The sequence below is a fragment of the Mus caroli genome, unplaced genomic scaffold (assembly GCF_978045245.1).
Source record: "Mus caroli unplaced genomic scaffold, Mus_caroli_1 scaffold_6, whole genome shotgun sequence".
Taxonomy (NCBI): domain Eukaryota; kingdom Metazoa; phylum Chordata; class Mammalia; order Rodentia; family Muridae; genus Mus; species Mus caroli.
This window is the reverse complement of record NW_028227261.1, coordinates 93831774-93844781: the sequence shown is the minus strand read 5'-3', so window position 1 is coordinate 93844781 and position 13008 is coordinate 93831774. Positions and strand designations below refer to the sequence as shown.

General features: G+C 39.8%; 1 protein-coding gene and 1 long non-coding RNA gene across 2 annotated transcripts; one reads left to right on the top strand and one right to left on the bottom strand.

Moving 5' to 3' along the window:
* Window positions 1–5488: 5488 nt before the first annotated feature.
* On the bottom strand, window positions 5489–9459 carry LOC147004300 (major urinary protein 3-like). Its single transcript, XM_085839257.1, has 7 exons — window positions 9222–9459; window positions 8776–8909; window positions 7930–8003; window positions 7215–7325; window positions 6774–6875; window positions 6563–6608; window positions 5489–5746 (listed from the first exon to the last, which is right to left on the bottom strand). The coding sequence occupies exons 1-6, from the start codon at window positions 9318–9320 to the stop codon at window positions 6571–6573; spliced, it is 558 nt and encodes a 185-aa protein (XP_085695383.1). The 5' UTR covers window positions 9321–9459; the 3' UTR covers window positions 5489–5746; window positions 6563–6570.
* Window positions 9460–10718: 1259 nt separating this feature from the next.
* Window positions 10719–12746, top strand: LOC147004299 (uncharacterized). Its single transcript, XR_015047243.1, has 3 exons — window positions 10719–10887; window positions 11090–11233; window positions 12383–12746. It is a non-coding gene; the product is annotated as an uncharacterized LOC147004299 (long non-coding RNA).
* Window positions 12747–13008: the final 262 nt, after the last annotated feature.

Sequence of the window (13008 nt, the reverse complement as noted above, 5' to 3'; positions counted from 1 at the left end):
CTTTCTTTATTAGATATTTTCTTTATTTACATTTCAAATGGTATCCCATTTCCAGGTTTCCCCTGTGAAAACATCCTATCCCCTCCCCTCTCCTCTGCTCACCAACACACACTCCTGTTTCTTGTTCTTGGCATTCCCCTACACTGGGGCACAGAGCCTTCACAGGAACAAGGGCCTCTCCTCCCATTTGTGACTGACAAGACCATCCTCTGCTATGTATGGGGCTGGAGCCATGGGTCCCTCCATGTGTACTCTTTGGTTGGTGGTTTAGTCCCTGGGAGTTCTGGGGGTACAGGTTGGTTCATATTGTTGTTCTTCCTGTGAGTTTGCAAACCCCTTCATCCCCTTCAGTCCTTTCTAACTCCTCCATTGGGGACCCTGTGCTCAGTCCAAAGGTTGACTGAGAGTACCACTTTTGTATTTGTCAGTCACTATTAGAGCCTCTGTCAGCAAGCACTTGTTGGCATCCATAGTAGTCTCTGGTTTTAGTGACTGTATTTTGGATGGATCCCAGGAGCGGCAGTCTCTGAATGGCCTTTCCATCAATCTCTGTTCTACATCTTGTCTCTGTAACTCCTCCTATGGGTATTTTGTTCCCCCTTCTAAGAAGGACCAAAGTATCCACACTTTCTTCTTACTTCTTCTTGAGCTACATGTGATCTGTGAATTGTATCCTGGGTATTTTCAGCTTCTGGGCTAATATCCACTTATCAGTGAGTGCACATACTATGTGTGTTCTTCTGTGACTGAATTACCTCACTTAGGATGATATTTTCTAGTTCCAACTATTCCCCTAAAATTTCATAAATTACTTATTTTTAATAGTTGAGTAGTACTCCACTGTGTAAATGTACCACATTTTCTGCATCCATTGCTCTGTTGAGGGACTTCTGGGTTCTTTCCAGTTTCTGTCTATTATATATAAGGCTGTTATGAACATAGTGGAACATGTGTCCTAGTTATATGTTGGACCCTCTTTTGGGTATATGCCCAGTAGTGTTATATCTGAGTCCTCAGATAATACTATGTACAGTTTTCTGAGAAACTTCCAGAGTGAGTTTCAGAATGGTTGTATCAGTTTGAAATCCCACAAGCAATTGAGAAGTGCTCCTCTTTCTCTACATAGTCACCAGCATCTGCTGTCACCTGAATTTTATATATTAGCCATTCTGAGTGATGTGAGAATTTCTGGGTTGTTTTGATTTGCATTTCACTGATGACTAAGGATGTTGAACATTTTTTTAGGTGCTTCTCAGCCATTCGGTATTCCTCACTTGAGAATTCTTTTTTACCTTTGTACCCCATTTTGAATAGGGTTATTTGGTTCTCTGACAACTAATTCCTTGATCTGTGTATATATCGAATATTAGCACGCTATCAGTTATAGAGTTGGTAAAGATCTTTTCCCAATGTATTGGTTGCTGTTTTGTCCTATTGAAAGTGCGATTTGTTTTACAAAAGCTTTGCAATTTTATGAAGTCCCATTTGTCAATTTTTGGTCTTAAACCATAAGCTATGGGTATTCTGTTCAGGAAAATTTCCAGTGTGCCCATGTGCTAGAGGTTCTTCCCTACTTTTTTTCTATTAGTTTCAGAGTATCTAGTTTTATGTGGAGGTCCTTGATCCACTTGGACTTGAGCTCTGAAGTAGATAAGAATGGATTTGTTTGCATTCTTCGACATGCTAACTGCCAATTGAACCAGCACCATTTGTTGAAAATGCTGACTTTTACACTGGATGGTCTAGCTCCTTTGTCAAAGATCAAGTGACCATAGATATGTGGGTTCATTTCTGGGTCTTCAATTCTATTCCATTGATCTACCTGCCTGTCACTGTACCAATACCATGCAGTTTTTACCACAATTGTTCTCTAGTACAGCTTGAGGTCAGAGATGTTGATTCCCACAGAAGTTCTCTTATTGTTAAGAATAGTTTTTACTATCTTAGGTTTTTGTTATTACAGATGAATTTGCAAATTGCTCTTTCTAACTCTATGAAGAATTGAGTTGGAATTTGGTGGGAATTGCATTGAATCTATAGATTAGTTTTGGCAAGATTTCCATTTTTACTATATTAATCCTGCCAATTCATGAGCATCAAGGATCTTTCCATCTTCTGAGATCTTTGATTTCTTTCTTCAGATACTTGAAGTTCTTGTGATATAGATCTTTCACTTGCTTAGAGTCACACCAAGGTATTTTATATTTTGTGACTATTGTGAAGGGTGTTGTTTCCCTACTTTCTTTCTCAGCCTGTTTTTCCTTTGAGTAGAGAAAGGCCACTGATTTGTTTTAGTTAATTTTATATCCAGCAACTATTCTGAAGTTGTTTATCAGGGTAGGAGTTCTCTGGTCGAATTTTTGGGGTCAATGAAGTACAGTCCCATATCATCTGTGAAAAGTGGTATTTTCACTTGTTTCTTTCCAATTTGCATCCCTTTGATATCCTTTTGTTGTCCTATTGCCCTGGCTATGACTTGGAGTACTATATTGAATAGGTAGGGAGAGAGAGAGGGGAGACTTGTCTCATCTGATTTCTGTGGGATTGCTTCAGGTCTCTCTCCATTTAGTTTAAAGTTGGCTACTGGCTTGCGGTATATTGCTTTTACTATGTTTAGGTATGGGCCTTTAATTCCTATCTTTCCAAGACTTTATAATAAAGGGTTATTGGACTTTGTCAAGTGCTTTCTCAGCATCTAATGAAATGATCATGTGTATTTTTTTTTCATTTCAGTTTGTTTATGTAGTGTATTACTGTAGTCTCCCTTTCCCCAGCATGGAACCTGCTTGCTCAAGGGTGGAGCTTCCTGCTCATTCGTCCTGCCACGCCTACTGCTAGACCCTGTCGCTTTGCTGCTTGGAGACACACACCTGTTCATTCCTGCTACTGCATCCCGAGATTACTTGGAGGGAAATCGGGTTCCCTCCCCCTTCCTTTATAACTGAGTGTCTGAAAAAAGTAAAATTGAGCTTTGATCAGAATGTTGTCTTAGCTACATTTCTTTCTCTCGCCGCCTAGCCCCTCTTCTCTTCCAGGTTTCCAAAATGCCTTTCCAGGCTAGAAACCAGGCTGTGATCTGCTGGCCAGACACAACATATTACATTGATGGAATTCCATATAATGAACCATCCCTGCGTTCCTGGGATGAACCCTAGTTGATCATGAATGTTGATGATTTTGATGTGTTCTTGGATTAGGTTTTCAAGAATTTTATTGAGTATTTTTGCATCAATAATCATAAGGAATATTGGCCTGAATTTATCTTTCTTTGTTGGTTCTTTGTGTGGTTCAAATATCAATGTAACTGTGGCTCCGTGGAATAAATTGGGTAGTGTTCCTTCTGTTTCTATCTTTTGGACTACTTTAAGGAGTATTGGTTTTAGGTCTTCTTTGATGTTTTGATAGAACTCTGCACTAAACCCCTCAGGTCCTGGGCTGTTTTGGTTGGAAGATGATTAATGACTGCTTCTTTAGGGCTTATGGGACATTATTTAGATCATTTATCTGATTCTGATTTAACTTTGGTACCTGGTATCTGTCTAGAAAAGTGTCTATTTCATTCAGATTTGTCAGTTTTGTTGCGTATAGTTTGTTTTTGTTTTTGTTTTTTGTTTGTTTTTGGAAGAGGGTTATCTGATGATTTTTTTTTATTTCCTCAGTTTCAGTTGTTATGTCTCCCATTTCATTTCTGATTTATTAACTTGGATAGTGTCTCTGTGCCTTCTAGTTACTCTGGCTAAGGGTTTATCTATCTTGATTTTTCTCAAGGAACCATCTCTAGGTTTGGTTGACTCTTTGAATAGTTCTTTTTATTTCTTCTTGGTTGATTTTAACCCTGAGTTTGATTATTTCCTGTTGTCTACTCTCTTGGGTGTATTTGCTTCTTTTGTTCTATACCTTTCAGATGTGCTGTCAAGTTGCTAGTGTATCCTCTCTCCAGACTCTCTTTTAGGCACTCAGAGCTATGAGTTTTCCTCTTAGCAATGCTTTCATTGTGTCCCATAAGTTTGGGTATGTTGTTGCTTCATTTTTATTATACTATAAAAACTCTTTCTTTATTTCTTCCTTGGTGAAGTTATCTTTGAGTAGAGCTTCCATGTGTATGTGTGCTTTCCATTGTTTTTGTTGGTATTTAAGACCAGCTTTAGTCCGTAGTGATCTTATCAGATGGATGGGATTATTTCAATCTTCTTGTAGCTCTTGAGGCCTGTTAATTGACCAATTATATGTTAAATTTGGGACAAGGTACTGTGAGGTGCTGAGAAGAAGGTATATTCTTTTGCTTTAGGATAAAATGTTCAACAGATATATGTTAAAACAATTTGGTTTATAACTTCTGTTAGTTTCACTATGTCTCTGTTTAGTTTCTGTTTCCAGGATTTTTCCACTGATGAGAATGGGCTGTTAAAGTCTCCCAATCTTATTGTGTGAGTTGCAATCTGTGCTTTGAGCTTAGCTGTAATCTACTCCAAGATCACAAAGAATTGGACAGTTATACTGTATCAACCCTAACCTCTCTTCTGTCTTATTCCTTTACAAAGGGATTGCTCTGTCTGAGGTTTCAAATTTCTCCCTTGGCATTGAATGTTTTCACTCTTTCACATCTCATTTCTGCCAAGTGTTTTGTGTTGAAAGGGAGACGATTTAGGGCGAACTCAAGCTGCTATGTTGACGTGGGAATAACCAAATATTTTCTGTACCTTTCTCATGGTTGTGGTCTTTTGAGGTATGGTAGCATTGTCAAGCCTTTTGTGTCTTCAGCAGAGTCCTGTATTGGAACTGTAACTTAACTATGTAAGTATTCCCATTGATAGCTTTGTTTGTGAACATTTTTTTGTCTCTTAAATTTTTGCCAAGGCTAAAAATGAAATGCTGGGCATGGTAGTCCATGGATGTAGTTGAAGCCAATTAGGATGCTTTGGTCAGAGAATGACTTGGACCCATCCATCAGGGAAGTTGGGTGGAGGGAGGTATTTCATCATAATTGCTTGGGTTTCTCAATAGTGTTTGTCATAATTTAGCAAACTAGAGCAAGAACTTGTTTCATGTGTCCTTAGTTGAATCAATTTAATCTTTTGATCTAGGTGCCAGAGTATGCTATGGAGAGCTAGACACCTTTTTTCTCTGTATCCTTTGGGGCTCTAATTACCAAACCTCCCCTATCCTACTCCACCCTATAACATGTCCTGAAACATGTTGAGCAGGCATAGCCTTAGAAATATGTGTCTCTCCTATGCTCTGTTGGAAAAGAAACTATGGGTGGAGAAAATGTGCAGGAAGTGTCATGTTCCCGTGGTCCTCATAAATCACTATAGCAGCTGAGCTAAAGAGCAGGAAGTACTCCTTAATGCTTGGGGTTGCTGCAAGCAAGGCAAAATCCGGAAACTCAGTTTACGTTCTGGGCCAGAAGGAAGGATCATGATTATAGGACTCAGGAGGTCCCCTCATTCACTCACTGACAGCCCCATATTTTTTGGGACACTGAGACTTATATTTAAGTGCAAGTGTAATCATTTATTGAACAGAAAGAAAAAGAAATCCATGGAGAATTTCCATGTGTTGGCAAAGAGAAATTTAAAGAATGTCTTTGATTCCTGATAAGTTATACTAGGTAATATGCTGGAGAGACCAGGATTGCACTTCTCTGTGAGACAGGATGGAGACCAGATCACAGATTTTGGCATGAGATGCTCTATGGATAGGAAGGGATGATGCTGGAGTCCTGGTGAGAAGTCTCCACTCAACACTGAGTAAGCCAGGAAGAAAGAATACAGAGACTCATTAAACAATTCTTGTATTGACTTCAGTACAAAGAGTTATTCTATTATATAGAAGAAATGATAAAGACAGAGATCTTCACTTATAATTTAACTGGAATTAATTGCCAGAATGGAGGGATGAAAATCATAGAATAAATGAGCATTTCCTCATGGATGGCAGATAAAAAATTAAGTAATGGAAGATCTGAGGCTTGTTTCCACAACCTTTGTCATAAGAAGCTCTAAAGAATGTTAAGCAAAGTGTGGAATAATGGTAAAAGCCTTGGATACTTTTAAAGACTTCACACATTATGTAAGTGAAATCTTGGGTTAAATGGGAAAGGGGGGACAGAGGAGTCTTCTCTCCAGACTGGACAAGATGTGGTGATCAGGTACATCCACTACTAGGTAAGAAGCCACGTTTGTACAAAGTTCAGATTAAGATGTTATTATCTTGAGTGGGATAGAGGGGTACCACAGACACTGAAGAGCAGCTGGACCACATCCTGCTACTCTGTCTGTTATGATATTGAACACATTCCTGAGCCATTTTTACACAACCATACAGCAACTATGGAAAACTCAAATCCTTGTTTTCTTGCCTAAGTGCTTGGGTCACTTTACTTCCAAGCTCAAAGTAGGACTAGATCACAAATCCAGATAATTTAAAGCCAAATTTCAAGCTGTCCTCAAAGACTCCTTATCAAACATTTTATTGTAATTTGGGGGCACAATACTAATTCATTTGGAAGGGCTCTCCATGACCACCAACCTCCTCCTTGCTCTCATTGGATATTGCCTACCTGGAGGCTCAGACCATTCTCCATTCTCGGGCATCGAGGCAGCGAGCTGTAGTGTGAGAACAAGAACATGTTCAGATACCAGGTCCACTGTATTTCCCCAAGAGAAAGAGTAGGACTCTCCAGCATTCAGCAAACGACTGGTTGCCAATTGGTTTTGTTTCTTGTATGATAAAATATTCAGGATAAGAAAAATAAATGAGTCATGACTTACTGACATTGGTTAGGTCAATGATATTTTCTCTAATGATTCCATGCTCCTCACATAGTTTTGCAAACTCTTCCTTGATGTGTAGATTCAAATCTGGTTCTCGGCCTGTGAGAAGAGCAAAAGTGAGTGTAGCAGCTGTATACTGTGCATTGACCAGAGCCTGAGTGAGGGGACAGGGGCTTCCCCATAAGGATGGGAAAATGGATGGCCACATGATTGACAGGCATGGGTATGATCTATTCTGGATTTGGCATCCATAGAATATCCTTCTGTCACACTGAGAGATTTCAGAGTGTTTCTATCACTATGCACGAGGGATGATGAAAGTGAGCACCAATCTTCAGGAGGTGAGAAAGTGGCAGGACCAAGGAAGACCATATTAAAGCTAGAGGTTCTTTCTTCTTTTCCCACCCCAAGAACAGTGTCTGTGTGATAATACTTTACCATAGAGCTCCATCAACTGGAAGGTTTCCCCATCCTTTTCGTTAATGAGATGAAACATAATATAATTATCATAGTCTGTCTTAAGTATAGTAAATGTATTGAATCCATCATCTGTGGAGGAAATGGAAGTTCTCAGAAATTATTTGTTGTGCAGGAAATGATGGAAAAACTTTTCTTGTTCTACCCCAAACATAAAATCATTAAAATACAGATCCTAGAAGAGATGGGTGAAGTGTCTGATGTTTTCTGTCTGTAGATTTCTGAACTTCAAGAAGGAACTTCTAAGAATACTGATTCTGAGTGTTTCAGACCACTAGTGAACTGTCAGATACAGGAGCACCACTCTCTCATCATCTCCTAGGCTTATCTATCTCCCTCAGCAGCTTCAAGCAACATGTTTCTATCTTTTATAAGCTTGCTGTATCAAATATCTGCTGCTATACCCTGAGCGATGTGCATCTGTGCCAGCAACTGGGCAGTATCAGATAGATTCCATCTCCCCCCTACTTATCCCACTTGCCTGTGACAGGGTGTTAGATATTAGATGGCCCCCATTTGACTAGTAGGTGCAAGTTCCTGAATTCAAACTCCAGCAAAATACACACACACACACACACACACACACACACACACACACACACACACACAGACGATAACAGTATTAAGGTTTACTTAACTCTTTATGGATAGATATATAGACTTTTTATATACTTACAGTTCATATAATATATGCCATGCCTTTCTGTTTTATAACCAATCAAAGTCATTTCGATGCACTCTTCATTTACACTGTAAAACAGAGTGATCTTTTGCATAAGGGATTTTGATCTGGCTGGCTTCTTGACCAACTAATATATATATATAAATCTCCAGTTTCTGATTCCATTTGACTTTTGACTATATTTGTAAAATTAGCAAAAGGCTTTCGTTTATGTTATTTCATTTATATCAGATGTTTTAGCAATCACAAATTTGCCTATTATTTTAAAAAAAGAAAGTGACAATCACTTCTCATCCCTATTACAACTGCAACTACTTCCCAGTTTCACCAGTGCTGGACTTCAGCCAGCGGTGTAGATTATCAGCCAGATGTCCACCATCTGCCTTAAATTAGCACTCTGTAATGTTGCCTGATGTGGCTCCCAGATTCACAGAGGAGAATTATTATTATCTCCTTTACTGCAGGAAAACACAAGTAGAATGGGGTGGATGTCTGTGACTAACAACTAGTAAGAACATTTTAATTCATGATCACATAATCTTAACTTGTGATATACTGTCTCATTAATGTGGTTTCAGCAGTGTCTCTGATCTTTCCTTATCGAACTCCTAGTGAATTAATTCCTGTCACCAACTCTTGTCTCTGACTTTTGTAAAACTCCTGGTTATGAGATCTTGGTTCAGTGTCACATGGAGTATTCTAGTTTTGGATACAGGCTCAGTATGTGTGTGCACATGTGCATACTGAGAGTTATCTCTCTGCAATCCCATGTGTGTTTGTAGGCATGAGACAATACCAGGTTTTCATTTCCTCTTTCTAAGCAAAGAGCATCTCACTTACATAAAATGGAATTTAAAGACTAAGGCATTCTCCAAGACAGTGATGTTTTCCACAAAAGCTCTCATGCTGCCATTTTCTTCTATCTTTTCTATTTCATCAGAGGCTGAAGCAATAGAAAACCAATATCCGCTAATCTGTAATAGATAAGAAAAGGTTTAAGGGAGAAAGGGCAGGGAAACCTCAAGTTTCTACTTGAACTCCGCACTATGGGTTAGGGCCTGAGCATACACAGGGGTAGAGCTCATTCCAGTTTTCAAAATACTTAGCATACTGTCCCTGTCTCTCAGTGAGACCAGAGGTCCTCAGACATTGTTAGATATGAATAGCTGGTCTTACTTCAAGGTCTGAAATCATTCATTTGTCTAGTAGATTGGGGCACTATACCCATCCCCTCAAAGGACCCACTTGGCTTCAAGACTACCCCAAAGCATATTCACTGATCATACCTGTTCTACATGAAAGTTCCTTCTCATAGAACTAGCTTCTTCTGCATGGATACAGAATAGAGTCAGTCCCAAACACAGCAGCAGCAGTAGCAGCTTCATTTTGGTAGGGAATAGAATTGTCTTCCTCTCAGGACCACGTCTTTCAGGTTATGGTGCCTACACTCCATTCCCCAGCTCCTTTGCTTGTCCTTATAAACTCTCTGGTTTCAGTGGGCTTTTTTTTTTTCTTCCAGTATGGATCTCTTTTACCTCAGTCAGGCTTTATGGAATGTTTTCTCACTTATTGATGATAGGCCAAGGATTGTTCCTCCCCTTTTCAAACTTGGCAATCTCATCACCTATGGATTGATTTCATAGTCTTACATTTCGCAATACATATTCACATGAGAACAGTGAATGTTTTAGAGAGCTGCCATCTGGAACTAGATGCAACTTTGGATCTTGCTTGTAATCAGAAAGTCAGTTTTGGAGGGGGTGGGGACTGACACTAGAAAGTCAAAGATGTAGCAAATCTTTACTTTAAGACTTGAGTGTGAAACTGGATGCTCACAGTCAGCTAGTGGATGGATCACAGGGCTCCCAATGGAGAAGCTAGAGAAAGTACCCAAGGAGCTAAAGGGATCTGCAACCCTATAGGTGGAAAAACATTATGAACTAACCAGTACCCCGGAGCTCTAGACTCTACCTGCATATGTATCAAAAGATGGCCTAGTCGGCCATCACTGGAAAGAGAGTCCCATTGGACACAAACTTTATATGCCCCAGTACAGGGGAACTCCAGGGCCAAAATAAATGGGCATGGGTGGGTAGGGAAGTGGGAGGAAGGGTATGGGGGACTTTTGGGATAGCATTGGAAATGTAATTGAGGAAAATACGTAATAAAAATATTAAAAATTTTTTTAAAAGACTTGAGTGTGGAAGAAGTTGAGTTACTCAATTTTTGCAAAAAAATTCATTTATTTTTCATGTTAATGAGCATTGGTTTTGCATGTGTACCTGAGTACCATGCACAGGCCTGGTGCAGTGGAAGTCAGAAGAAGGAGTAATATTCTTTGAAACTTGTTCTTGCTGAGGACTCAATTTCAATTACCAGCACTCATGTGGCTTCCCACAACCGACTCTAAATACAGTAACAGAAAATCACACACTTTCTTTTGACCCCTGTGGCCTCCTCTGCACATGTGGTGTGTATAAACACTTTCAGGCACATACACATAAAAATAATATATCTTAAATTAAAAAAAAAAAATTATCAAGAAAAGTCAGCCAAGGCTATGCTAATAGTCGTATCCTCCCAAAAGGCTTCAACCTTTAAACAGATAGCACTGACTTCAGATTCCAGACTGTTCTCAGTAGCCAGGTTGCATCAACTGTTTACCTTTTAGAACACTGGAATTCAACTGACTGGACATAATCTCCTCATTAGTGAAAAACAGAAGTATTGTGTAAAGTCATATTTGCTGATGGAGGTCCAAGTACAAATCATGCCAAAAATCATGCTTCCAAAGACATACAGTTACAAAGGGAACATATTTTGTATCAGTTGACATTTCATTTACCCTGAAACTGGAAACATAAACTAGTGTTTGATGTGAGGAAATAAAGAATTCAAGAATGAGGCAAGTACTTGATATGCTTCACTTCAACTTTGAATCAGTTTTATATGGTATGTACTATTTTATTCTTCTTACCACACTACTAGTAAGACTCAGAAATATTAAGTAACTGTATAAGGTCATATAGTCAGTCAATGTGAGAACATAGATTTAAACCCAAGACTCTCTAACTCAGGAGCCTTTGTTCTTTTTTTTTTCTTTCTTGACAAACATTTATTTTTATTTCTGTTTTGCTTTGCTTTTCTGAAATAGGGTTGAGCTTCATAGTCTTGTGAGCGCCCGACTCACTCGCAAGAACAACACCACAACAGGATCCTTCCGCACACGTTTATTGGGAGAGCTTGATTGCAGAGGGGAAAAGACGGAGCCTTTGTTCTTATTGACTCCAATACAGAGGTCAGAATGTTTTTACAGTGTAGGGGGCATGGTTAAATAGGGAAAGGGGAGTAATAGTGCTATAGAGTTCCAGACATGTCAGACTGGCAGGTACTAGCAAAGAAACTGCACATGGGTTTCTTTAAAATAAGAGGAGTTTGTGTGGCCCAAGATTGAATGTGGCATGACAACTGGCTCTCTTTGGTCTACAAGGGTTTGGTGGATGCTCTACTATGGGATTATCACATTCTTCCCTCCTTCTCCTCCTCCTCCTCCTCCTCTTCCTCCTCCCCCTCTTCTCCTCCTCCTCCATCTCCTCCTCCTTCTCCTCCTTTTCCTCTTCTTTCCACCCTCTTCCATTTTTCATTGATAATGGTGTGTGCACACATGTGAACACACTAATTCCTTTGATAATATATGCAGAAATTAGCACATGACATCAATTGTTTCCCTCTATCTCTTTTTACATCATCCCCTTGAGTAAGGGTCTCCCTCTGAACCTGGGAATTAGTGTGTTTCAGATAGGCTGGCTGGCCACTAGTCCCAGCAATCCTCCAGTCTCCACCATCTACCCAGTGCTGGGGTTAAAAGCAACCCTGACCAGCTATTTAATGTGAGATCTGTTCTGGACTTTAGCTTACACTGAGGTTCTGAATGGTCTTAGAACTGTGGCAATCCTCCTGCTCCAGCCTCCTGAATGGTGGGATTATGGGTTTTAGCACCTCATCTGCTATGGATTATTACTTTTGTAGTAATGAACTAGAAGTTGCTTCTACAGCAGAAAGCAACAATTGTTCCCTTGCATCCCTGAATTCAGCTCAGGCACCTTCGCTGTCTCTAAGCATGTTAACACTCCTTAGCATGTGTAGACTGTTCATGTGACTGAAAAGCTGAAGCAGGTAAGAAATGACTAGACAAAGTGTGTGGGTTAGGGTTTTAAGAAGTTTACCTGTATCCAACTAACAGCCAGTTTGTAACTAGCTAGCATTTTTGAAACTGACTAACAGGAAAATGATTTAATGCCCTTGACCTGTGTCTCACACTCAACAAATTGAACAAATAACTCATTCAGAAAGCCTGTGGACACATTCAAGCCACTTATGATGCCAGGATGTATTTGGGTACAAGAAGAACATCAATGAAAACAGGCTTATTTTATTCATATTCCAGAGAGGAAATATTCTGTTGTCTCTCTACCAGCCAGAGTGATAGTACATACTGTGGACCCTGCTCAACATCAGTTCTGAAACACCTGCTGTGACAGTGTCAGACTGTGACCCCAGAACCCCCACCCAACCTTGAGCTGGATGATCAAGTCTCCAACAATGGAGCTACATGTCTTGCTCTTCTACAATTATATCTTCCTGCCAGTGAACTGAGAACTGCCCACCCACTGAGCTGCTGAAGAGCCTACTTTGCAACTCAATCTAACTGAAAGAAGCAACAGAACCCAGGTGAAACGAAGTGATGGGTCCTTGGGTTTTCCCATATATATTCAGTTCCATACATTAAAGATTGAGTCTTGATCAGAGAACTTTGTCTTGGCTCCTTATTTCTCTTGCTGTCCTTCCCATTCAACCCCAGTTCTCTTTTCAGGAACCCAGTAACCAGTGGCTGCTATCGGGTATAGTTGTCACTGGAACAAGAGTCCTGAACATGGAAAGAATTACTGAGGGACACTGTCTTGGTGGGGCTCCACAGAAAATGAAAGATGGTATCCTGCATGGTAAGCAACATATAGCATTAAGCATGTTAGCACTATAAGTTTTATATTTTGAGGGTTGTTGATTGCAACT

Excerpts from the sequence above, each read along its gene's own strand:
- LOC147004300 (XM_085839257.1), bottom strand. The coding sequence starts at position 9,320 with ATGAAGCTGCTACTGCTGCTGCTGTGTTTGGGACTGACTCTATTCTGT. Across the intron at positions 8,004-8,775 it reads GTCTTTAAATTCCATTTTAT|TGTAAATGAAGAGTGCATCG; the intron begins GTAAGTGAGATG and ends TCTGTTTTACAG. Across the intron at positions 7,326-7,929 it reads TGGCATATATTATATGAACT|ATGATGGATTCAATACATTT; the intron begins GTAAGTATATAA and ends TTTCCTCCACAG.